This window comes from Microtus oregoni, unplaced genomic scaffold, assembly GCF_018167655.1.
Source record: "Microtus oregoni isolate MIOR12 unplaced genomic scaffold, Mior012 000007F_ref0000211, whole genome shotgun sequence".
NCBI lineage: Eukaryota > Metazoa > Chordata > Mammalia > Rodentia > Cricetidae > Microtus > Microtus oregoni.
The window spans coordinates 8,474,753-8,501,576 of record NW_024543066.1 but is presented as its reverse complement, the minus strand read 5'-3'; the positions used below and the strand labels follow the sequence as shown (position 1 = coordinate 8,501,576).

Sequence of the window (26,824 nt, the reverse complement as noted above, 5' to 3'; positions counted from 1 at the left end):
ACCCCTGGACCCAGCAATACCTTTCTTGGGAATATACCCAGCAATACCTCTCTTGGGAATATACCCAAGAAATGCCCTATCATATGACAAAAGCATTTGTTCAACTATGTTCATAGCAGTATTATTTGTAATAGCCAGAACCTGGAAACAACCTAGATGCCCTTCAATGGAAGAATGGATGAAGAAAGTATGGAATATCTACACATTAGAGTACTACTCAGCGGTAAAAAACCATGACTTCTCGAATTTTGCATGCAAATGGATGGAAATAGAAAACACTATCCTGAGTGAGGTATCCCAGACCCAAAAAGATGAACATGGGATGTACTCACTCATAATTGGTTTCTAGCCATTAATAAGGGTCACGGAGTCTACAATAGGTGAATCTAAAGAAGCTAAGTAAGAAGGGGAACCCAAGGAAAAACATATAGTTATCCTCGTGGCTAAGGGAAGTAGACAAAATTGCCGGGGAGAAAATTGGGATCTTGGGGTGGGGTGGGTTGGAGGTAAGGGGAGATGGGGAGAGAAAAGTTAGAAGGGAAGGAGGTCGGGCCTTGGGAAAGCAGGAGGATTGGGATAAAGGAAGGTTGGACAGGGGAGCACGGAACCACAATTCTTAGTTAAGGGAACCACTTTAGGGTTGGCAAGAGACCTGACCCTAGAGGGGCTCCCAGGTACCCAAGCTGAGGTCCCCAGTTAGTTCCTTGGGCGGTTGAGAATAGGGAACCTGAAATGACCCTATCCTTGAGCAATACTGACGAATATCTTGCATATCATCATAGAACCTTCATGTGGTGATGGATGGAGATAGAGACAGAGACCCACACTGGAGCACTGGACTGAGCTCCCAAAGTCCCAATGAGGAGCAGAAAGAGGGAGAACATGAGCAAAGAAGTCGGGACCACGAGGGATGCACCCACCCACTGAGACAGTGGAGCTGATCTATTGAGAGCTCACCAAGACCAGCTGGACTGTGACTGAAAAAGCATGGGATAAAACTGGACTCTCTGAACATGGCGAACTATGAGGGCTGATGAGACGCAAAGAACAATGGCACGGGAGTTTGATCCTACGTAATGTGATGGCTTTGTGGGAGCCCAGCCAGTTTGGATGTTCACCTTCCTAGATATGGACGGAGGTGGGAGGTCCTAGGTCTTACCACAGGGCAGAAAACCCTGACTGCTCTTTGGACTGGAGAGGGAGGGGGAAAGGAGTGGGGGGAGGGGGAGAAGGGTGGGAGGAGGGGGCGTAGGGGTGAGGAGGGGGAGGGAAATGGGAGACTGGGAGGAGGTGGAAACTTGTTTTTTTTTTTTTTCTCCTTTTCTCAATTAAAAAAGAACAAGAAAAAAAAAAACCCGGGCATTGTGTGTGCTAAGTGTTCCTGAGGCATTTCTGTTGCTCTGATAAAATGCTCTGACAAGAAGTGCCTTCCCAGATAAAGGGGTTTATTCTGCTTACAATTCCAGGTTATGGTTCATCATAGCAGAGCATTCACATTGGCTTGAAGCAAATTGTCATGTCATATCCACAGTCAAGAACAGAGGAAAAATAGATGCATACAGACCGGCTTTTTGCTCCATTAGCTTTTTTTTTTTTTTTTTTTTTTTACTCTGATACAGTCCAGAATCTCCTCAATTAACTTAATGTAATCCTCCTCAATTAACTTAATACAGTATTTTCCTACAGAAATTCCATAGACCAATCCAATACAGACATGCCCTTCTTAAGTCTCCCTTTTTGGGTGATTATAGGTGTGTCAGGTTGAGCATTAAAAGTAAGCATCACATTGGGCATGTCCTCTACTGACATAGCTGTTCCATGGCTCCCCTGTCCCTTGTTATTCCTGATTATTTCTGCCTCTCTTTTACCTCTAAACTTTGGAGAGGATCTTTATCAGAGGACCCTCTAACACCTTGTTCTTCTACCTCCTTCCGCAAGGGAGATTTCTTCGACCAAATAACTTTCTCTACGTCTCCTTGGTCTTACCCTGAGTTTTTGTGTTCTACTTTCCAAAGGTCTCTTCTTTCCTTATGCATCATGGCTTTTGTTTTTGCTTCCAACTCTATTCCCATGTTGTATCCACTGAACATTCTTTAAGAGATAGGTTTAGGATATGTTATCACTTTTAGAAATAGACAAATTGTCACTTAAATGATTAATTGATATCTATTTTTTCCTACTTCATTCTTTTGGGATGCTTTCTTCATGAAGCAGAGTACCCTTTTCATGCAGAGGTGCCTTTGGACTAGCTCTCACATTATTCCACTTATAACTGGTCTTGGTAATGGTCCTTATTTTGAAGTGTAGTATGCTATTTAAAGTTCCATTCTATCATTTTTCTAGCACTACACAGGCCAGCTTCAGAAAGTTATTTGCCATAACAAGTTTCAAGAATGATCAGTGTTGAAGAATGAGAAGGCTAACATCACCTCCTCCGATGATCTTCTGGGCAAAGTGATAGTCTCAAGCAACAGCAACAGAGACTTCTGTTGAATTTACAAAAAAAAAAAAAAAAAAAAAAAAAAAAAAAAAGAAAACTACAACAAATGATTGAAATAATACTTGATATCAACATGGTTTTCACTAGTGAAAGGGCGCAACTCTTTTTCTGAGCTGAGATAAAAAATCTAGATTGTGTCTTCAAGTTTATTTCCTATAAAAAGAAGCAAGACGGAAAATGGCTTTAGTGAGAAGTAGAAGTAGGATTTGATTGATTGACAAGTTGCTGGTAGGGACATCAGGCTGGGCATGTTCTGTCTTATGGGGGTGTTGAGTTTGCATTACAACTACCATTTCTCAGCTGAATAACTAGTATGAGACCTTTCTTTCCCCCAGTCTCCTCACTGGTAAAGTGATATGATTAAGGTGCCAGCATTATAGTGTGGAGAAATCTAAATGATGTCTGAGAACTGTCAAGGGCTTGCTTTTGAAGGGAGAGATCTTCCATGTATTCTAAAAGCAGCCAAAAAAATGGATATTGATCCCTCTAGAAGGCAGATGGATAAGAATGACAACAAGTATCATCATGCTATCTGTAAGCCTGAAGACTGGGCTTCCTGGAACTAGGGAAGGAGATTCTCAAACTGAGAAAAGCTTGTGTAATTCTAATTTCTGTGCTGCCTCAACATCAAGACACGTGAGGCCAGAGGAAAGTCTTAGTTTGTGATCTTCTGACTAGTAGCCTCAGAATCACCTGAAAATTCCTTAGATATGCACGTGTTGAGACCTCATTATTGACTGAGTTAGAAGATAGAGGAGTGTGGCTTAGCAAGTTTCTGATTTTAATACAGGCTGAAGTCAGAACTGTTCTCTGCCTTTGCTAGGATTTGAGGTGATTTCCTCGTGAGATTGTGGGTGGGTTAGGACTGAAACAGGGATAACTCTTTTGCCATGGTGATATATCTGGCATGGAATCTGATAAGACTGTGGCTACATAGCCACAATTTGCTTCAATATATGAATAAGTTAAGAGAAAATAACTTTTAAAACGAATACTAATTGTAAATCTTTGAATCACATTTTGTATTTTTAATGAAACAGAGTGACTTTAATGTTAAACTCTATAATAAGATAGCTAATCAATAGCTAAATCTGTCCTTAAACTCTAACCTCTGAAACCATGACTTGTGCTTAATATCTGATATGTTTTCTAATCAAGGTCCCATCACCATTCTTCCCAGTTCTCATACGAAAGTATATTAATCATCTTTCTTTCAAAGATAATGTCATTTATTCTGACAATACAACTAGCATTAATTCACTATAGTAAGTCTGGAAAATTCACTAAAATATTGGAAGCGAAAAAAAAAAACCTCACTTTCTATTACATAGAGATGACCCCCAATTTGTTGCACTCACTCACTTATTTCTAGTATATTCCCATAAAGCATGTTTCATTATGATACATTATGATCTATTATACATGTGGATTTATTTCAGTGTCTTTACATATTCTCCTGCATGGGCTTACTAATGGCCTGGTGTCTCTGACAGGAATCTTTGACTACCCTTACGTTCCTTTCATTGGTTGAAGGTTCTAAGAAGCCCTTTTAATTTCCTCTACCTGCACAGTTCAGGCTCCTTCTCACTCCTATAACCTCCTAGGTTTGTTGGGATCTTAAGTCTAAGCCAGGGACCCCTGCCCCACTCTTTACCTTCCTAGGCTCTGAGCAAAATGGCTTATCGTCCTCACAAGATTTCCATTTATCCTTTTTTGAACTTTTAAAAAAATTATTTAATTAGTTTATTTTTTGATATAAGTTCTCGCTGTTTAATCCTGGCTGGTCTAGAACTCTCTGTGTAGCCCAGGCTGGTCTGAAATTCACAAAGATTCACCTCCCTCTGCCTCCCTAGTGCTGGGATTAAAGGAATATACCATAATTCCCTAGAAGGTATTATCTCTTAATGGCTGAGCCATCTCTCCTGCTCACCCCCACTTTTAAACATTTGTTAAAAAAAAAAAACTATCATTTCTCATTTTACATATCATTTGCAGTCCCTTCTCCCTCCCCTTCTCCTGCTTCCTCTACCCTGACCCCTCCCCCTCCCCCCCTCCCCCCCCCCCCCCCCCCCCCGTCCACTTCCCAGAGAAGGTAAGGTTTCCCATTGGAAGTCAACAAAGTCTAGCACATTACTTTGAGGCAGGACCAAGGCCTTCCCCACTGTATCTAGGATGAGCAAGGTATCCATCCAAAGAGAATGGGTTCCAAAAAGCCAGTACAAGCATTAGGGATAAATTCTGGTCTCAGTCATATAACTGTCACCCACATTCAGAGGGCCTAGTTTGATCCTAAGCTGATTCCCCCACTGGCAGGCCAGAATAGGTGAACTCCCATTAACTCAATTAAGCATTATCAGTGGGTATACCCATCATGGTCGTATTCTCACTCCTCCCTCTTTTTGGATGGACTTTGGGAGCTCAGCCCAGTGTTCCACTGTGGATTTCTGGATCTGCTTCCATCAGTTGCTGGATGAAGGCTCTATGATGACATGTAAGATAGTCGTCAATCTGATACCAGGGCAAGGCCAGTTCAAACATCCTCTCCACAGTTGCTTAGAGTGTTAGCTGGGGTCATCCTTGTGGATTCCTGAAAATTTCTCTAATGACAGGGTCTTGCTAGCCCCATAATGTCTCACTCAATCAAAATATCTCTTTCCTTGCTCTTCCTCTCCATCCTTCCCAACTTCTCTGTCTTTCCTATCCTACTACTAATTATACTATTTAAATGTCTGCTACAGTGCAGGGACCTCCTCAAATTTTAACACACCTCTGCTACTACTACCCTACTCCTTGCCTTTCTTCCCTTTTCGGTTTTTTGAACTGCCTTACAGACTTTCTGTTGTACTTATTTAACTTGCCAATTGTCTGCTTTCCCTGAATGGAATATCATCACCACAGAAGTTACATTTGCTCATATTGTGTTCTATGTGCTATTCTAAAACCTACAGGAGTAGGTTTTGTAACAATATGTATGTGGGGTAGGAAATGAGTGGATATGTAAATGAATGTGTACTCTCAAATAAGTCAAACCTCTGATTTAATGATTTTGCATTCTGAGGCTAGTCAGTCTATGTGAATGTAAGTGCCCATTTAAAAATGTCACACTACAGGACTGGAGATTGCTGAGTGGTGAAGAAGTCACTTACGGCAGCCTGGAGCTCTAGGTCCAGAGCACATCTTACTCTCTCTCTCTGGTCTCTGTGAATGCTAGCACACAGTGAGATGCACACACATACACATAAATGAAAGTAAATCTTAAAAATACATAAATGTCACACTTCCCCAAAGCTTTCCTTAGCACTTACGGTAAAGATGATCTCTCCATTTCTTAAAACATCCTCACCTCTATGTTTTTTTTCTAGTGGCATTAACACGTTAAATCATTCGATAATTATATATGATCTTTCAGATCGAGTGATATCTAAGCTCCTTAAATGCAGGCAGACACCCATTATATTTCTACATCCTGCCATCCTTTGACAACGACATGCAACAAATAGGTTTAAAAATAAATTGTTGGCAAAACTGATATTGCCAAAACAGTGGAGATTTCACGTAGTGACATATACCGTTTGCCTGCTTGGTAATGATGTTCAAGTTTAATCATACAAAGAAAAAGAAAAAAAAAGACCATTTGATGTCTGTACATTGATGATTCTTGTTTTCAAAAGGAAGTGACTATGTAAGCATTATCAATATCTTTACAGATCATAAATGCTGCACTTGCTTTGGCTTCGCGACCCAAGAGTCAAGTGGTCAAAAACACCATGGAAATGTATAAGCGCACATGGGAGCATTACATACATGTTCTCACCGAAGCAGTGGATGACATCACCAGCATTGACGACTTCCTGGCTGTATCTGGTACATTTTTGATCTTCTAATTCATGCACATAGTATTGTTAACCTTATTTTTTACAGTTACACAGTTACCTGTGTATATGTGTTCATATGTACCTGCACATGCCATGGTATATATGTAGAGATCACATGATAACTTTCTCCTCTCTTTGCACCATATGTATTCTAAGAATCAAACTCAAATCATTAGTCATGGTGGAACATGCCTTCACATACCAGGTGCATATCATCAGGTACTGTATGAACTAGGTTAACCATGACTATCATCCATTGGTGCAATATAAAAGAACCTTTATTCTTGAATATCTGGAGGTGGGGTGTGCTATGCACTAATAACATAAGAGTCATTGGTGGCCTTCTGGTATTTTGAGTCTCAAGCCTGGCAGTCTTTCCAGTTCTAAACTCTCTCTGTGTCTTTAAAAGTTACTCCTGTACATTATTAAAGCATAATGGGAAGCAGGAGTTGGAAGTCTTAGGAATTTTTCGTCTTTAATAAATTCATAATTTATTAAGTCTCAATACTTAAAATTCTTAATGGCATAAAAATTATATATAAAGTTCTTGATTTTTCTATACTTGATTGCCAACTAATTTTACCTTCATTCAGGAAAACAGACACACATGACAGAGACAGACAGACAGAGAGAGACAGAGACATGAAGAGAAACAGAGAAATATAATATGGTAATTTAGCTCCCAATATGAGTATTTGATATTTCTAACATAAAAAAATCTAACGAACAGTCTAAATATTTGTCTATGTCAGTGGTAGGTGACAGATTTCACGTTCCACATGAAATGCAGAGGAATCTTTCCTGCAGACTAGAAAAGGATCCCACTAGGGTGGACAAAGACTCACAATGCTTCTCCCTGGCAAGTGTGAATTAAGATTTGATTATTGTGTTGTCAGAGCAAATAGCTACATTGTTTTGTCATTTTCCTTACCTTAAAAGTAATCTATTTAAAGTAAATGATATATTTTGTTATTTATTTTTCATGAGAGGACAGTCTTAGAATATGGTACCATTCGTTGGTAATAAAACACACATTCTCATAAATATCCATTATCAGTTTATTAAGGTCTTATGATGGAATTTAGACTACTTTGATTAATTTGTGACTTTCACATGTGCCTACTGCATCATTCTAAGCAATTATACCAGAAATATGATGTATTTTAATGATAAGAATGTATTATAATTACTTTAAATAACTTGAATTTTATTGAATTAAAAATTTGAAAATATAGAAAATATACTTGAGAAAATATTAATAGCTCCTGATCTAGTTGGTGCAACTAACTCCTAATAGATATTTTCTGTTCGGCAATGCTACTATAATTGTATTTTCAAATTTTTGGTGCCCCCCACATACACACACATACACATATATATGTATATACATATATTTGGGGATGGAGAGATAGCTCAGTGGTTAAGAGCACTGCCTACTCTTCCAAAGGTCCTGAGATCAATTTTTCGCAACCACATGGTGGTTCTCAATCACCTCTAATGAGATCTGGTGCTCTCTTGAGGAAGAGACCTATTCAGTTATCCTCATCAACTTAGACATGAAACCCAATATGGACAAGTTCCATAGAACCACCATATATGGGCTACCCATGCATACTTCACATCAAAAAAATATATATATATATATATATATATATATATATATATACATACATACATATATAAAATATCCTACTAATTACAAAACAGAACTTGCGCTCTTCCAAACCAATCAGCAGAAAGAGAATAAAATTTCTATAATTAGTTTTGAATGGTGGCATAATTAACTTGGGCCCAGAACATAATGATAGCCTATATCTGTAGCAGCTGTTGAATTATGTAGCTTAAATGCTCACATGGAGACAGCTTTTGAGCCACCATGTGCTGTCACTGAGCAGAGAAGATGAGAAATGCATAGACTATTTCTCCCTCATGATCTCCCTCTCCCTTGCTCATAGTCCCTCTTCCCTCTCTTTCATTGGATTCCCAGAGCTCAGCCTGGTGCTTGGTTTGGGATCTCTGCATCTGGTTTCATCATTTACTGGATAAAGGCACTATGATGATAGTTGGGGTATTCACCTGTCTGATTATAGGGGAAGGCCAGTTTGGGCACCCTCTCCTCTATTGCAAGGAATCTTAATCGGGATCATCCTTGTGGATTCTTGAGAATTTCCCTAGCACCAGATTTCTCCCTAACCCATAGTGGTTCTCTCTATCAAGATATCTCCTTCATTGTTCTACCACTATATCCTTCTCTCCTCTTGACCATCCTTTTCCTCATGTTCACATCCCCATCCCCTCTCTTTACCACACCCCCCCACCTCCAATTTGCCAAGGAGATCTCATTAATTCCACTTCCCAGATCGATCCATGAGTCCCTCTTAGGGTCTTTCTTGTTACCTAACTCCTCTGGAGTTGTGGATTGTAGTCTGGTTATCCTTGGCTTCACATCTAATATCCACTTATGACTGAGTACATGTCGTGTTTATTTTTCTGGGTTACCTCACTCACAATGGATTTTTTTCCTAGCTCCATCCATTTGTCTGCAAATTTTCTGTTGCCACTGCTTTTGATAGCTGAGAAATACTCCATTGTGTATATGGGAGACAGTGGTGAAATTGGGGCTATCTGAGGGGCCCCTGGCAGTAGGACCAGGTTTTATCCCTGGTGCATGAGCTAGCTTGTTGGGCCCATTCTCTATGAGGGAATGCCATGATGGGTCTTAATGCAGAGGAGAGAGGTTTGATCCTGCCCCAACTTAATGTGCCAGATTTTGTCCACTCCCCATGGGAACACTTACCAGTTGGGAAGAGGGGATGGGGGTAAGCTGAAGAGGAGCTGGGGGGGTGAGGAGCCGTGGGAGGGAGAACAGTGCTTGAAATGTAAACTGAAATTAAAAAAAATTATAAGAAAGATTAAAATGTAAAACAATCAACTAAAAATATAGAAATGCCTAGAAGGAGTTCTTAACAGCACCAGTATACAGGGTCTAAAAAGTCTCTGAGCATAGTCTTTTTCATAATCCAACCTTGTGGATGGTCACCTACCAGGTAAACAAAATGATAATTTCATTAGAAAAAAAGGAGACAAAGGAAGAAGATAAGAGGGTAAGAGGTTGTTGAACAAATGATCAAATAAGTTTACTCAAAACACTCTAGAGTTTCTACAGAAGTGTCATGGTTTGGTATTCATTAAGTTTGTGTGCATTGATTTCACCTGGCCTCCAGTGATTCTTGTAGCATTCAATTCTTATCTCCATTGATGATATCCCTAGTCAAACTTGGGGAAAATGATATAGCTCTCTCTCTCTCTCTTAAACTTCGGTGTCAACATTAATTTTTCACTGTCTATATCTTATCCATTTGTTAGATGTGTTAAGTTCTGGAATTAATGGTTTGAAAATTTTTTATACTAAGAAAAGTAACATTTCTCATTAATCATCGCAGAACCCCGTGGCCCTGACACAGCAAGACACAGATAAGTCATCAAAAATGCACTGAAAACGGTCTTTTTGTGTATGACATCATTATTGTCATGACCTTTGGCTTTTCACAAAGTTGCAATCTGAATCATCTGACAAAGAAAAATTAAAATAAATAGATTTTTCCATGTCTCTTCATAAATTAATGCCAAATAACCACATTACATTAGCTAAATCAAAACATTGAATTATTTGCATATAAAACACTTCTAAATCTGAGTGTAGTGTTTGGGAGGTAGGGATACATCACCGTGAAACTTATGTTGATTAAAGATGCTTCATTCAATAGAGATATTTCTAAAATAGATGAGGTTTTACAGTCATAATCCACAAATCTCTAAAAGGGACCTGTATATCCCACTTGACCTCCTCTGAGACTCAGCGAACAGTGCCAAAGAATGGGCAGAAAGTCTGTAAGATCTAGGTGGGTGTAAGGAAGCAGTGCCTTTTGGATAATACACATAGAAACTTCACAGAGGCTGTGACAGGATCCACAAGACCTGCATACCATCAGTCAGTCAGAAGTCCCAGTGTGTTGGTGGCGAGCACACATTTCTTACACTAGCTAAGGGGCTATTGGCAGTTGATAGCTACTGGGAAAGAAAGAATCCGTGTTCTTTAAGGGTGTGTCCCCTTGTAGACTGATGTTGATGTCCCCTGAGAGGTAAATTACAATAATGTTGATGGCCCCTGTCCAAGTGCATTCGAGCAGCATGAACTAGACTTGATGAGTTTGAAGACATTGAGGACACAAAGGTGGGTATGGAAGGAAGGGACTGCAGATGGTAAAGAGTTTGGGGAAGATAGTGAATATGATCAAAATACATATATATGTATATATGAGCAAAACAAAAGATAATAAATATAGACAAAAGAAAGATGAGTTTTTACTGTGTATAAGCAAGTCAATGGAATGGAAGAGGAAAGCCACAAAACTCTCATTTTGGAAAACTCACAATGTAATGTGCAGATCTTCCAAAAATAATAAAATCACTGAAACAAAAGCTTATACAAGTAACACTGGTACAATATCAGGATACTGGGGGAAATGTTTAAAATTCAGCTGTTTAGAATTGTTGAAATGAATCTTGAAAAACTGGGAAAACACACCAATTAAGAGAATCTGTGACAGGACCTATTTGGTTTAAGGGACACAAATCAATGATTTGAGAGAGGCATGGGATCTATCTGTAGATTTAAAGCCTTGAACTTTAAAAAACTGTTTTAATTTTTAGAATAAAATTATATTTTTATAATTTTCTTCTTATTTTTCTTCCTCCTAAATCCTCCCATATACCATTCCTTGTTCTTTTTCAAATCTAAAGCCTCTTATTTCTTTAATTCTTCTGTGAGTATATGTGTGTGTGTGTGTTCTTAAATACATAAATACAACATGCTCAATCTGTATAATGTTACTTGTATGCATGTTTCAGGGATGACCCTTTGGTATTGAATAACCAATAGTATCCTCTTCCCAGGGGAAGACTATTTCTGCCACTCTCAACAGTGCCTTTAGTTCTTGTAGTTCTTTGCGTATGATTGAGGCATGGGATTTCCGACATTCACTGTGGAGTGTTTATTGTTATTTTCTATACTCAGCCCATGTTAAGGCAGTCATATTCTTGAGACTTTATGGGTACACACTTGACGTTATGCCATGGCACTATCTCAAGCAAACGCCAAGATTTTCTTTCTTGCTCAGCTTCTGAAATGTTCCTCAGACCTAGTAGGTGCAGGAATTGTTTTGTAGATGTATCCCTGAGACTGTGCTCCTTCACTCAGCCTTTTTAGTTTTGGTTCTCTGTAATGATTTCCATCTCTTCCAAAGAAATGTCTCCTTGATGAGGTGTGAGGACTACATGTATCAGAGAATAAAAGAACAAACATTCAAAATTTAGCTTAGGGATTTTTCTGGATTAGTTAAGTGGTCATTGTAGGTCCTCTTCCAAGATCTACAACTTCACTAGTGCTATGTGGTTGACTAGTTTCCTAGCACCAGGCATAATTTCACTCTTGGTCAGTGCTTATTAAGTCCAATTAGAGAGCTGTTAGGTCCAGCCAAGGTATATGTAACACTACTGCATCCTTATGTTTACAATGTCATGCTGGTCTTGCATTTCATAAACATCATACTTACGTGGGACTGTTGGTTGTTCCCCCTTCTGATTTTTCATTGTAAAATTTGAAAGCTAGAAGAGCCTAGAACAATGCATTCAACATCCTAAAAGACCATGATGTCTGGCCTAGACTAATATACCAGGCAAAACTAATACCACCGTAGCTGAAGGACAAAGAAAAACTTTCCAGGATGTAAACACCATAAAAATATTATCCAACCAACCAAGCATGAAGAAAATACAGGAAGTAATATATTGGGCTGAAGAGAGTAATGAACATAGCCATGAGATCATTGAAATTTTGAAAGAAAAAAATGCCACCCACACAGTTCTCAGTGGTCAAAGTGAAGCAACTTAATATAATACAAGGTGACAAAAATCTTATATATAGATGGGTATACCTTACTTTTCTCTGCTACTATATCCAAAAAATTAAAGAATGTGACTGGTGCATTAAACTGCAATAATGAGAAGGTAAGGGTCACCTTGCTGAAGGGACCCTATGTTAGTCTGTATAAACCAGGTGTCCAGATACTAAGAACAGAAACTCTTCTTAATCAGAGTCCAGAGATGACTTAGAACCAGGATCTTCTATAACACTTTCTACAATCTGGGAACCGCCTTGTCATGGTTACTTTTGACCTTTCTGAATGCTGAGCTAATATTTTCTTGTGGTCATATATCTCTCTTCAATCATTAAGTGCTGTTCAAAAACCGTATGCATTGATTTACATAAGTCATCGTATAAGGCAGGAGAGAATGCATGTATTTAAAATGATGGACTAGGCTCCCCAAAAGCCATCCATTATTCCTTTATTAGTAATTATGTTTGAATTAATGCTTGTACTTACATGACTGAAAAGTACCTCAGCATGTGAACTAGAATTTTTTACAGATAATTCCATATACTAAAAGTCAAGTTGACTCAAGATGCACTCTCTGGAATGAACAATAGAGATATGACAGGATTCTAGCTAGGGTATTATGCATCTATCTGTAGACAGCCACAATTGGAACTCCTTTTTAGCCTTTGTCAAAATCCATTTGATGAGCATTTTGCCTGCCACTTTAAGGTGGAGTGGGAAGAATCATCAACAGTCTTAAGTGCACAAAAGGTTGGGTGTTAGATTGTGTAACAACATGACAGATAATCCCTCAATTCCTCAATGTGCCAGCTTTGTACTTACAAAACCTATGCATGACAAACTACGTTTTGTAAAACATTTCTTCAAGGGCGTTTTACAAAACTATGTATTCCTTATTAATAAGGAATAATAATTGGTTGTTTCACAGAATATAGTATTATGACGTACAACAACCACTTATATTCACAAACTTCCACCAAACCAGATGAAAATCAACCTTATCCTTTTGTTCGTATTTACTGATGTCTGAATGTTGTCTCAATTTTAAGGTCATGTATTTTTATCATATATAATTTAATCAGTATAACTCACAGAATACAAGTATTTATATAGGGAGTCCTGCAAGACGTTTTAGAGATTAGATGAAAGCAAAAAGTGTTAAATCCTTCCTTGACACACAAAATTGCACAGCTCAGCGAGATTCCAGGACATTTTTCCTAGGCATCGAGGTACAACTGAATATGAGTGACAGAAGAGCAGCCTTATCCTGCTTTTTTATTTTTCAAAAGTCCTCCCAGGAGTTGGAATTCATCATGAGAGTGTATGCACAAGATCTGAAAAGCACAAACCATGTGTCTGGGCTTGCAAGATAACCTTTACCATAGATTTATGGACTTTGTTAGATTAGAAATGGAGATTATCAAAATAATCAGAATCACTCCAAGCTGAAAAATCCACCCACTTCAGAATATGTAAACCCAAGTTGAAGCTGACAGCGTTCTCAGAGAAGCAGAGCAGCCCTAAGTGATTTCCCCGGCTTCTTCGGGCAGGGTGCTCTAGATCGCAAACGAAGCAGGAATGAATGTGTTTGAAACAAGCATCTAATTAACACTCTGGAATTGACAAGCTAATCATTCCTTATGTCAATAAACAAATATTATTTTCACACAAGAGATGCAGTGGTAAGTGGGGAAGCAGTGAACTTACACACACGGGTTCTACAGTTTAATGAGGAAAACAAGCCTTCAAAAGTCACATAAAGTGTGAGAAGACAGAGCATGTCGGAAAACCATAAAGGTTATCTTTCTATCAATAAAGGAATTGTGTGAATCCAGTATTTGACACTCACCTTCTTCAGTTGTTCCTTGGATTTCTTATCACCCCTGTATTAGGTTTAGCATGTAGATTATTATAAGGATTTACATGGCAAATAAGAGGTAAAACATAGTCCAGCTTCATCACAAGACTCTGTCTTCACCTCTACACGAATTAGACATGTTTACAAAGTAATCTGCTTCTCCAACAGTTTTAAAAGTTTATAAATATAGAGAATTTTAAAAATATCACTTTAGATTCATTTGTATAATCTTTTCCTTTTTTTAAATCTTCAAGACATTATTAAAGGAAATCATTTGGTTTGAGACACAAAGCTTTTCCAATACAGACACTGGATTGTCAATTCATGGCTGTAGATTACCCAGATTCTAAAGTAGACCATCAGTGCACTCAATGTCTTCAAATATTTAACATTTATTTGTAATAGAGTTTTAGTTTTTAAATATTCAGTGGCCCCCTGGGCAATTGATACATAATTGTCATAATCTTTTAAGTAGTTTATTCAACTTGAGGATATAAGTGGAATTCAGCTTTGGAGACAGGTTACAATACTGTATGTGGGAAATTGTTGGTAAAGCAATAAAAAAAAAAACCATACCTGCTTTTGTAAATATCAGGTTGCTCACTATAATAGCAATGCTACATTTCTATGCAATCAATGTCTGCTTCATGCTTGCATTACCTGTATGATAGTGATTCTATGTGCTTTAACAAATCGCATATAAATGTTTTTACAATAGAATTCATGGCAAATTCTGTGAGATGGAATAGCCTCTGACTTGGCTCTTCTTAAACTTAGCCATGTATTATAGTCCTTACATATTCTATAAGGCATTTCTTGACCATTGATTTCTACTTTAACATCATATTCAGTTCTTTTTCCAAAAGTTACTAAAGAAATGGTTAAAAGTGATTTAATATATCATCAAGTCAATTAGTTTTATGGCAAATATGCAAAGGCTTTAATAGTTAAAGGTCCATTAGGAATGCCTAGTATCCATTTATGTTTATGCTTCTAGCAGTAATTCCTCAGCAGGGGTGCACACCTGTGTGTGTATTTTTCCTTTGTATTTTTTGCTTTTGTGCATTTAAAAAAATCTGCTTATCTAAAGAAGTATAACCACTAATTTATGTCATACCAGCTACTGCAAGACACTAAGTAGCACCACAGTTTCTTCCTTCCTTATTTCATGTTAATTGGACCAATTAAACAAAGAAACAGGGTCTGAATGGTGGCTAGTTTTCTTTTTTTCTTGTTGTTTGACTATTTGCTGGAACTTGTTCTGTAGACCAAGCTGGCCTTGAATTCACAGGGATCCACCCACCTCACAAATAGAGTAGACTGAGCATTTTCACTTATGATTAATATATCTTGGCACAGAGAATTTTTCAATGTATCAAATTCTATATGATAGCAAATATCATTAGCAGCATTATTATTTCCAGTTGGAATCTAGACTGGCAGCTCTTTCAATTTGTTGCTCTTTCAGTTTGAGTCAAATAATTAAGAAAATGTCAAGTCATTTCCTCTACGAATCTTTGGTTTCCCATATGCACAGAGCTGGATAATTTAGTATGAGACAGAAAGAAAATACTTTAAATCTAGGTTGAACAATGATTTGGGCTACAAAGTGAGATTTCTTTTAACCTTTTTTACTAAATTTAATAAGCTTCTGGAAGAACACTTAATTGACAGGGTGAAGGCAGTAGGGCCAGCTAAAACACCAGATTGAAAACAAAGGAAGTCTGAGAAGGAGAAGCCATAGACTATAGTGACTCTTCAGGTTATGAGATCCCACTTTGCTGTGGTTCTATATACATCAATTCTGCAGACAATTTGCAAACTCGTTAATTGAGTCCATTTTATGCAAATAAGCTCATTTCCAAAGGAATCACCTCCAATAGTGTTCTAGAACCGTTTTTACTTGGATTTCACACCAGCCACCCAACATGGGCTCTTTGAAAAAGCAGACAGGCTTTTTAACATAAGTATTCTAGACAAACTGCAAAATTTAAGTCTAGCTATGCAAAGTGATTTTCTTGTTGGTATAGTATTGCTTCCAAATCAAGGTCTCCTCCAGCTCTGTAATTGTGTGGAATAATCACCCTGTGCCTTTCACCAATGTAGAATATGAAACTCATTTCCTAATTGCTGAAGGTTTTTGTGCCCAGATCTTTATTTCCTAATGTAAAATCTGATGTGTTTTAAATTTGATTTTGTAATTCACTGAACTTATTTTTTTCTTCTTAATTAGGCACTAACAAGTAATGCAATATGTGATTTATATCTCTCAAGCACTTTATGACATGAACCTACACGATTTTCTTGACGGCAGAGGGGGAAACTTGAATGCTCTTAAGAAAACAAAAATAGGAATTAAATGAAAACCATGCCATTTAGCCATGCTTTTAATTCACGCTGCCCAAGCACTACCAAACTCTCATCAATTTTAAGTAGTAAGAATTCCTTTTTTGGTGGACAGAGCCGGGCATATAAGGTCTTACCAGGAAGCTTATGATTACTGTGATTTTCTTAAGGCTCAGTGTTTATCCCCTTAAAAAATCTAAAGACAGTATTTCTGCTGGGTATTATTTTCCATATTTGTTATGCTAATTAAAAATAAAAACATCAAAAGGTTGTATTAATATCACTAGTTTTATTTATTTATTGGACAGAATTAAGAATAATACATTTGCGAGTTAACTGTAGGCTACACTCACTGCTCATAAAATGTCACATTTCTCTTTCTTTTTCACCCAGATAGCGATCATTTATTTTAGAACCGAATTTAAAACACTGTTATATCATATAAATTTTGGAGCTGGTCCTCAGAATCAGCTGAATATGGTTTTCTGATCTATAGTTTGTCTGCAAGGATAATCCAATTGCTATCAGACTTTTATTATCAGTGTCTTCTTTTGTTTTATGATTGGTACAATTCCAACTTGGGCTCTTTTCTCTTTCTTTTGAAATATATCCACAAGGACAAATGATGTGTTGGAGGATGGAGACTTGTTTAGTTTGTGGTGGATTTGGCCTGTGATATAGTTTCTGCAGAAAGCTAAAAAAAAAAAAAAAAAAAAAAAAAAAACATGAAAGTTCTCCACTGTTTCTCGGGCCTTTGTGGTCAGAGAGTAGTTCTTGTCTTAAATGTGTAATAAGAGATGCCAATCAGATAGAGTTTGTAATTAAAAGAAAACAAGGCCCCCACACAGTAAGTCCTTCGATTCCTCTCAACACACACAACAAAAATACTATTATTATTCACATTCTCTTTTAAGCATTTCTTTTTCATTTTAATCATTTATTTTACATACCAATCACAGTTCCTCCCCGCCCCCCCTTGACGTTCCTTCACCCCATCTCCCATCCACCACACCCCATCTATTTCTCCTCCATTCAGAAAGGGACAAGCCTCTCACAGGAGTCAACAAATTCTGAAAAAGGCATCCCAGCATGGGACAGAGCTCATACACTAGGGACAGGTCCCGATCCCACTGCATGGGTTCCAGATAAGCTACACAACTGTCACCCACAAGCAGAGGGCTTAGGTTAGACCCTTGCAGACTCCCTGGCTGTCAGTTCAGAGTCTGTGAGCTCCCAGGAGCACCACTCAACTGTCTGTGAGGGCTCCGCATCCTGTTCTTGACCACCACCCTCCCTGCTCATGCAGTCCCTTCTCCCACCTTTCAACTGGACTCCCAGTGCTCAGCCCAGTGCTTGACTGTGGATCTCAGTTACTGGATGAAGGCTCTCTGATCCCAATTAGGGTAGACACCAATCTGATTACAGGAGAAGAAACAGTTCAGCACTATTGCTAAAAATTTTAGCTGGCATCATTCTTGTGGGTTCCTGGGAGTTTTCCTGGCTCCAAGTCTCTCCCTAATCCCAAAATGGCACCCTTAATCAAGATATCTCATTTGTCTCCCTGCTCCATGCTGCCCCAAACTTGACCATCTGGATCCCTCTTGTTCCCATCTCCCCATCCCATCTCCCTGCCTCTCAGTCCCAGTTTAACCAGGAAGTCTCATCTGAATCTCATCTCATCTCATACATACAGAAATCCATGTATCCATCTAAGGTAGGGTCCATGGCTAAGCATTTCTATTTTAAGTAATTTATTATTAGTGCATTTTTGGTATGTTTATGCATGTGCTCTCACACGCATGAATATGATGTGTGTGTATGTTTGTAGTCACATGCCATGCATGGCATAAGTGATGGAGATGACTTGGATTTTGGGGAGTGAATTCTCCCCTTCGGCCTTTACTTGGGCACCAGAGATGGAACTCAAGTCACCCTGGTGGGACAGCAGGAACCTCTCTCTCTGAGCCATCTTGCTGGCCCTAAACCTTTCTTATCTGATCATTTTACATGAACCTTTATAACTCTTTACCATAACTTTTATAGATTTCTGTGTTATTATGCTTATGTTTGTATTTTTTCCTCAGTATTTTTTAAATTTTGTATAGGTGGAAATTTTTAATTATTTAAAATATATTTCTTAAAATTTAGTAATTATGTACTAAAACGCAGTGACTCAGAATAGGACTAACCTTCAGTGCTTGAAAATATTACTGTATTTATAGAAATAATATTTAAATAAATTAATTAATTCAAGATCTTTAAGAAGAGTCTTCACCTAATGTGAGCAGTGTCTTATGGAAGGGGGAATTAGGATTCTGACACACTCAACAAAGTATAAATGAGGACATGGGTTGGAGGAACATCTTTAGATTTTTATTTTATTTATTTATTTATTATTTTACTGAGCAGCCTCAATAAAACCTAAAACTATTAATGTTTTAATTTTTATCATATATATAAATATGTGTGGGTGTGTTTATTGAGCTCTACATTTTTGTCTATTCCCCTCTCTTCATCCCATCTCCCTGTCTATCATTTTCCCATGATTTCTCATGCTCCCAATTTACTCAGGAGATCTTGTCTTTTTCACCTTCCTTTGTAGACCCATTTATGGTCTCTCTTAGCATCCTCTTTTTGTCTAGGTTCTCTGGGGTTGTGAACTGTGCATTGGCTTTTCTTTCCTTTATGTCTAAAAGTCACTTATGAGTGAGTACATATTAAATTTCTTTCTGGGTTTGTGTTACCTCACTCAATATGTTTTTTTCTAGATCCATTCTTTTGGCTGCAAATATAAAGATGTCATTATGTTTATGATTATGATTATGATTATTATTATTACCACCATTGAGTAGTACTCCACTGTGTAAATATGCCACATTTTCTTTTTCCATTCTGCAGTTGAGGGGCATCTAGGTTGTTTCCAGGTTCTGGCTATTATGAACAATGCTACTATGAACATAGTTGAGCACATGTACTTGTGGTATGATTGAGCATCCCTTTGGGTATATACCCAAAAGTGGTATTGCTGGGTCTTGAGGTAGATTGTTTCCTAATTTTCTGAGAAATTGCCATACTGATTTCCAAAGCAGTGGTACAGTTTGCACTCCCACCAGCAATGGAGGAGTGTTCCCTTACCCCACATCCTCTCCAGCATAAGATGCCATCAGTGTTTTTGATCTCAGCCATTCTGACAAGTGTAAGTTGGAATGTAGGAAAGTAAATACTAAGCCATCCAGGATATGGATTCTGTGTCTGACAGTCCTAAAAGGGAAGTAGTTTTCTTCATCCATGTATGTTGTCACTTTGTAAAGACCTTGCAGCATCTCAGTAAAGATCACTAAATTGTTTCTTATAGAGTTTGTTAATGCTAACTAAAATATTTTTTTCTAAAGTGGGAGGACACAAGACAATCCAGTCTTTGATCTTTTTCAATGAAGAAATAAAAATCAACCACACTTTAATGGCCTCACGTTCTTCCACTATTGATTATTCAGTTTTGTAAGAGTCCCCTGGCTTGCTTTATTTCAATATGGATCAGATATTAAGACTTATGTATTTGCTTCCTCCTTGTTTGGCTCAGGAGATATAGACATCATGGCATTTAACCGAAACTAAAACTACTTCCTTACCGTCCATTTTGTAGGTATGTTATTTGAACACCTATCTTTCTTAGGACATTTTTGTTTTATTTTGTACATAATACGGTTATTTCTGGACATTTGACATCTACTACACTGTCAGAGTAGTCTATAAAAACTTGAAATGTTAAGTCTCCTTTTTTTGGAATTGCCATGATTTTCAGTAGAGAAATGGTAATACTAAGTTATTCTTTCCTTATGATTTTCATGAAAGGATTCCATTATGCAATCTATGGTATATATTATTTAGATAAATGTCTAATTAACTGAAGGAGGATGTGAAAATGAGAAACGAAGTAATGTAAAACTATGATCTCTTTATCCACTTTTCTATCCTGTAAAGTTTTCAGGAAATTGTCTTAGATTGCTGTCATTACTGTCCATTGGAAAGAGTTTCTATAAATGAGCTAAGTTTCTATAAGATAAAATTCTAATATGGTGTTCCTTTTTCTTATACTAAAGCTTAGCTGAATTCCTCAATTACATAGATATTTTTGTAGTCTTGTAGCAATGAGAACTATGTAAGCAGTCAGAGCTATGCTGTTGATTAATAATATATTGACCTCTATATGTTATAGAGCTGTGTCTATATTTAAGTAATTAAGATATATGTAAATATTAACCTTGTTCATATTCATCAATTTGTTCTGTCTAAGTAAAGGTTATTTGTTTCCTTTTTTTATACTACAAGAAGTTGATTCTAGAGTATAACTGCTAAATTGCTGGGCAAATAAAATCCCTGCGAGTAAGTGGGGTGGCTCAAGGGTGATCTAGTAATCCAGAGTCATGGAGGTTATATCTAACAGATGATACACTTATGAAAATCGTAATATATAATTTTACAAGTAAATATATACATATATTTGTATATATTTAATTGAGAGCTGGTGTGGTTTAGAGTGGCAGGTTTTGGATCCATATTGGAGAATTGACTGTTAAGCACAGCCTGTGGGCATAATTCATTCCCTCTCCTTTGCTTTGGATATTAAAAATTTAGCTCTACAAACTAATCTTGCCAAGTAAATTTGTATTTTTTCACATGCTGCCTTTTACTCATCAGCCTTGAGTCAATTACTAAACATCTTTTGATTAATTATTTTACAAAATAAGAATAGTAATTTCTCCATGACAAGATATTCTTTGAGTAAAAAAAAAAGCCATGCTGTTTAGCCCAGACCAGCTTTGAGCTGATTATTGAACAGTCTAAGCATCCTTGAGAGCTGGAATTACAGGTACATGCTGCCATGCCAGACTTAACATCATTTGTAAAATATAATACATAATCTTTATGGAGGCGCATAGCAGAGTAATTATGCCACAGTTTTGTCAGTGATAAATCAGAATAACTTGCAAGTGGGTTTTTCAAACTTCTCCCATTCTGTATAAACATGGCTTGTTAAATACTTCTTCCCTGAACTTTCTAATCTCTCAAGTATTTACCTTCCTTTTTCTCCCACTCTTTGTCTGGTAGTCTTGTGAGACAGAGTGTTGATCCATGTGACCTGTTACACAGGGTCCATTCTTCATTGATGTGGATTGCGAGCTTTAGACATAACCTTGTTCATAGTTTTAGAAGAATGACTAGCTTTAATTTTTATAAGGTGTTCATAATATTAGGAACACTGGCTTTTCATAGTTTCTGTAACACTGTGTAATAAATGCTGTATATATTCTGACTGTAACCTGTCAGTATCCTCAGCATGCTTCTTGCTCAGTCTGAGGTTATAACCACTTTTTAGTCGTTTTAAAATATCTCTTTATATAATATTTGAAAATGCCATTTTCAAAAATCGTGGCTTGCAGTTCTCCATGGAAGGAATTATATTCATAGCAGTGGAAGGTTTTCGAGTGTCCACCCCAGATTTTAATGTACCAGATGGATGTTCAAAAACATTGTCTTTCAAAGAAGCTAAGTGAACAAAGAGATGGAGACTATTACTTCCCTAGCATTTGATATGCAAGCCCTGGGAAGAGCAGACAGATGCAGATTTGAGAGGGTTATTTCAGCACTATAGGTCTGGAAAGCTATTGCCAGCTCTGTCATTTCTTTGCCTTTGTCGCTCTTTGGTCTTTCTTTCACTGTGGTTTTGCAATAGACGTGAAAATGACATTATAAAGTTCTTTTGTATTGTACAGCATACTGAATTCTTATTAATTGTAAGAGGAACATGCTTTGGTTAGAACATTAGTTTCCTGTTTCATAATTGTGTCCCTACTGATCTTTTAATTGTTTCACATGAATATATTTTTTGCTGCTTGCTTCATTCTTGCCTCTTATTCTTTGTCAATTTGATCTAGCAATTAGTAATATTCTCACTCCATTTCCTATTTCACGAGATTCGATCTGTGCTTTTCAGTTCAATTTTCTATATTCACAGCAGTTTTCAATTTCTTTTTCAATACAAGTCATGCAAGCCTCTTTTGGTGTCAGGGAAGAATAAAGGAAAGGCTGAACCCAACTGCTTATACTGGACGGTGAGAAACGAGAAGACAGAGCAAAGAGTCACAGAACCATTCAACTCCTATTTTCTTTCTGCCTGTTCTATCAAGAAGGACAATCTAAAACCTAGATGGGGTAAAAACAAGTATGGTTCCTGGGATGGAGGCCCAGTTGGTGGTACAGTGCCTGACTGTTTTAACTTCCTTCAAGCCTCTGGCTAGCCAAGTCACATCCCTGAATTCTGTGAGAGTGGGTAGATGTTGATGGAGAATGACTTCCACTCATTTTGTTTCAGAAATACATTGAGAAGATAAAATTCGTTGTTAAAGCCAGTCATGGAATTTTAGCAGATTTCCAGTATAAATGTTTAGAAAATGTTGACCACATGAAACAACAAAGACGAAGACTTCTTTGGAAGCAGCCTTTATATGTTAATCTTCTCTATTTGTACTATTACTAAAGAAATAGATGAAGAGAATTTACTTAAATTAATGGTATATGGAGATGTCTAAGACGTTTCATGTTGTTCTGATTTCTTTGGGGGAAAACAAGAGAAATATAGAAAATCAAGCAGTGCTGATTGACAAATCTATTTCTATTTGGGAAAGAGAAAGTAATATGCTTGATACAACCAGTGACCCATGAACAGGTAAACATATTGTAGTAATGGCATATCAATAAAGAGATAATATAGGTCATCTCTGGTATATTAATTAGGGAGTATTAAAAATATACAAAAAATGGGCCTTGATAGAAATCACTCTAGAGATTGTAAAAGGGTCAGTCATGGTGGTGTAGTACTACAGTATCAACACTCAAGAGGCTGAGGCTAGAGGGTAAATGCCATATTGAGCTATACTGGGAATACCAAGTCACATGGGCTGAACAACAAGAATCTGTCTCAAATAGTATCAATATAAAAGCAACTAAAATATTGAAGAAAATGGATATTCACATCAGAGTAAAGATCATGCATATGCTTATTACATATTTTCTTGTTTATAGTCCCACAATTAAAAACTAACTGTCCATATTATACTCTATGCTATGTGCTCCCCTGGGTATAAATAAATATGATCGAGGAAGATTTCAAGGTTATCGCAATCTATCTGGAAGGGGTTTCAAAGACGTTTTATGAACTGTTACTACTGCACTGTATGAATTGGAGAGCAATTCATACAATAATACATTTTGCTTACATTTGCCACAAATCCTTGTGACCTATATTTATGTGTTCTTTTCCAAACACTAAATAATACATAACATGTGAACTTACAGTGGTATTTAGTGCATGTTTACAGGGTTTTCTGCAGGGCAGTGGTGTATATGTGAGTGTGTATATGCATATGTGCATGCAATGGAAAAGATACTGAGTGTACATATGCGTGAAATGGAACAGATACTGCATAAGTATACATATGCATGCATTGCAACAAATACCACATGAGTGTACATATGCATGCATTGCAGCGGATACTGCATGAGTGTACATACGCATGCTTTGCAACAGATGTTTCTGAGTCTCCAAGAACCTGGGGTCTTTCCATAGTTCCTTAATTGTTCCTTTCTTTGATTTTGTAAGTTCTTTGCTTAACTACTCACAGAATAATACTTGGGGGGAATGCACTAGGAACTCTTGAACTAGACAGTAGGTTGAGAACAGACAATAAAACATGCCTGTAGCTTAAAATGAAAAAACAAGTTATTTTTCCTTACTTTATTTTGTATTCAATCTGTATCACCAAGTGGTATAAATAGATAGATGGAGCAGAGAGATCTACCTAGTTGTTCTTTCCAGAAATTTTTCTTGATGTGGAGCCTGGGAAAAGAAAACACAGGCACCACACACGTTTCTGCTAAATTTTAGTTTGATTGCCTGTAATTTCCTGTTCAATTGCCCGCGTTCACAAGCACAGAAATTTGATCAGGGAACTAACAATGAGAACTTCCCTAATCATATTACAGATTTCTTTGAAAATTACTTTCTCAGTATTAAATCACACATGGTCAGGAATTTACACAAATTGTTTATTAATACATTTAAAGTTTTGACCTACATAAGATCATAAAATATAAGCTTTTATGTTGATTATGTCATGTTGAAATAATCTTCTTTTTTATGTCCTGAAAAACTATCTTGCTTAATCCAAAGGATGTAAGACTTCCAATTTAAGTGAATATGTTCTTGTCTCCTTTTTATTTTTGACATTTGCTGATATTCCTTTTAAACCTCTATCTTATGAATTTGAAATATATGGCAAACAAATGCCTTTGCTGTGAAATATTTAAGGAAATATTTTGTAAATCATTATAGCATGGGAAACATTAGAATTTTATTGAAAAGGAATTCTTCTCTCATACAATGCATCCTGCCCACAGTGTCCACTTCCTCCACTTCCAGTCCCTGCTACCTGCTCAGTCCCTCAGATGGACTCCCCCTCTGCTTTCTCCTTAGAAAACATCCAAGAGATGACAGCCAAACAGGACAAACATAATACAATAAGACAAGGCAAGAACTTTCATACTGAAGCTTGACAAGGCTATCTAATAGGAGTAAGGGAGTGCCAAGAATGGGCTTAGGAGTCCCACAGAAACACCAAACTAACAACTACACTATATACTCAGAAAACCTAGTGTAGGCCTGTGCAGGCCCTATACTTGCTGCTTCAGTCTCTGTGAGCCCATGTGAGCCCTGCTTAGTTGATTTGGTGAGCCGTGTTCTCCTGGTATCCTCTATACTCTCTGATTACTAGTCTTTCCTGCCCCATCTTCCACTGTGTCCCCAGGTTTCACGGGTGGTGTAGGGACCAATGGATACCTCCAGTTTTGGCTCTTTTTCTCTACATAATGTCTATGTGTGGTTTTCTGCACCCACTCTCATCTGTTTCTGGAGGACACCTCTGTAGTGATGACTGTATAGCGCACCAATCTATTAGTTTAGCAGAATATCATCATCACCATCATTATTGTCAGTTGGGTTTGGGTTATACACTAGATCTCTGGGCTATCAAGTCTCCTGTTCCTAGTCATCCAGGCAATATCAAGCATGGACTTTCTTTCATGACCTGGATCTCAAGTTAAACCAAACATTGGTTTGCCACTTTCCCGAGTTCTGAACTACCATTGCCCCAGCACATCTTGCAAGAAGGATAGATTGATTGGAGGTGGAGGATTTTTGTGGTTGAGTTGGTGTCCATGTTCCTCTTTTCATAGCCCTTAGAGTGCCATCTTGAACCAAAGATAATAGACCATAGGGGTGAGGGCTCAGTGCAGGTACCAGTTTGACCTCGGTACTTTCAGTGAGCTGTATACCCCCCTAAGCAATAGGGCCCTGTGTTGGTTTTCAGAGAGTGACCTTCTACCCTAGCATCAGCCTGGGGTATATAGGGATCTCCACAGGACACCTTTAGACAACAACTCAACCAAATGCACCCTAGTCCCACCACTTGGTAGTCTTTCTTGGCTACAAAAGATGGCCAGTTCAGACTCTACATCCTTCATTACTCAGAGTCCTCACTAGGGTCACCCTCATAGATTCCAGAAAGTTTCTATTAAACTAGGTATCCACACCACTCCCCCAAATTCCCCAATACCAGCTCTCTATCCCTGCCCTCTCTCCCTCTATCTCCCACTCTGGTCTTACCTGCTCCTAGTTCACCTTAAAAATTTATTCACTTTCCCCTTCCTAGGAAGGTCATTGGGTCTCCCTTAGAGCCCTGTTCTTTATCTAACCTCTCTGGATCTGTGGATTGTAGCTTGGTTATCATATACTTAATGGCTAATACCTACTTTTAATTGAAAGCATACAATATTTGTTTTTCTGTGTCTGGGTTACGTCACTCAGGATGATTTTTTGCACGCTCCATCCATTTGCCTATAAATTTTATGATGTTATTTTTTAAAAACCAAGTAATACTCCAATGGACCACATTTTATTTATCTATTTGGTTGAGAGACATCTAAATTGTTTCCAGTTTCTGGTTATTGTGAATGAGCAGCCAGGACCATTCTTGTAGCTCTGTATAGAAAGGAGGGAGAGAAGAAGGAAGGAAGAGGGTCTAGTTTTATTTGTGGACACATCCTTGTGCATATATATAAACACACAAGGTGTAGGGGTTTTGAAGAGAAATACGTAGCAAGGGAGATGTTTCTGACTCTTAATAACTTCATCCTCCCCATTAGAATTCTTCTGTCACATCTATTTTCA

At 37.6% G+C, this 26,824-nt stretch overlaps 1 protein-coding gene across 1 annotated transcript in view; it reads left to right on the top strand.

Moving 5' to 3' along the window:
- Positions 1–26,824, top strand: part of Ctnna3 (catenin alpha 3) — a 1,347,523-nt gene that overhangs the window by 944,621 nt on the left and 376,078 nt on the right. Inside the window, exon 11 of the mRNA XM_041655198.1 lies at positions 6,208–6,364. Within this exon, the coding sequence (XP_041511132.1) occupies positions 6,208–6,364 (157 nt within the window). The remainder of the gene's footprint in view (positions 1–6,207; positions 6,365–26,824) is intronic.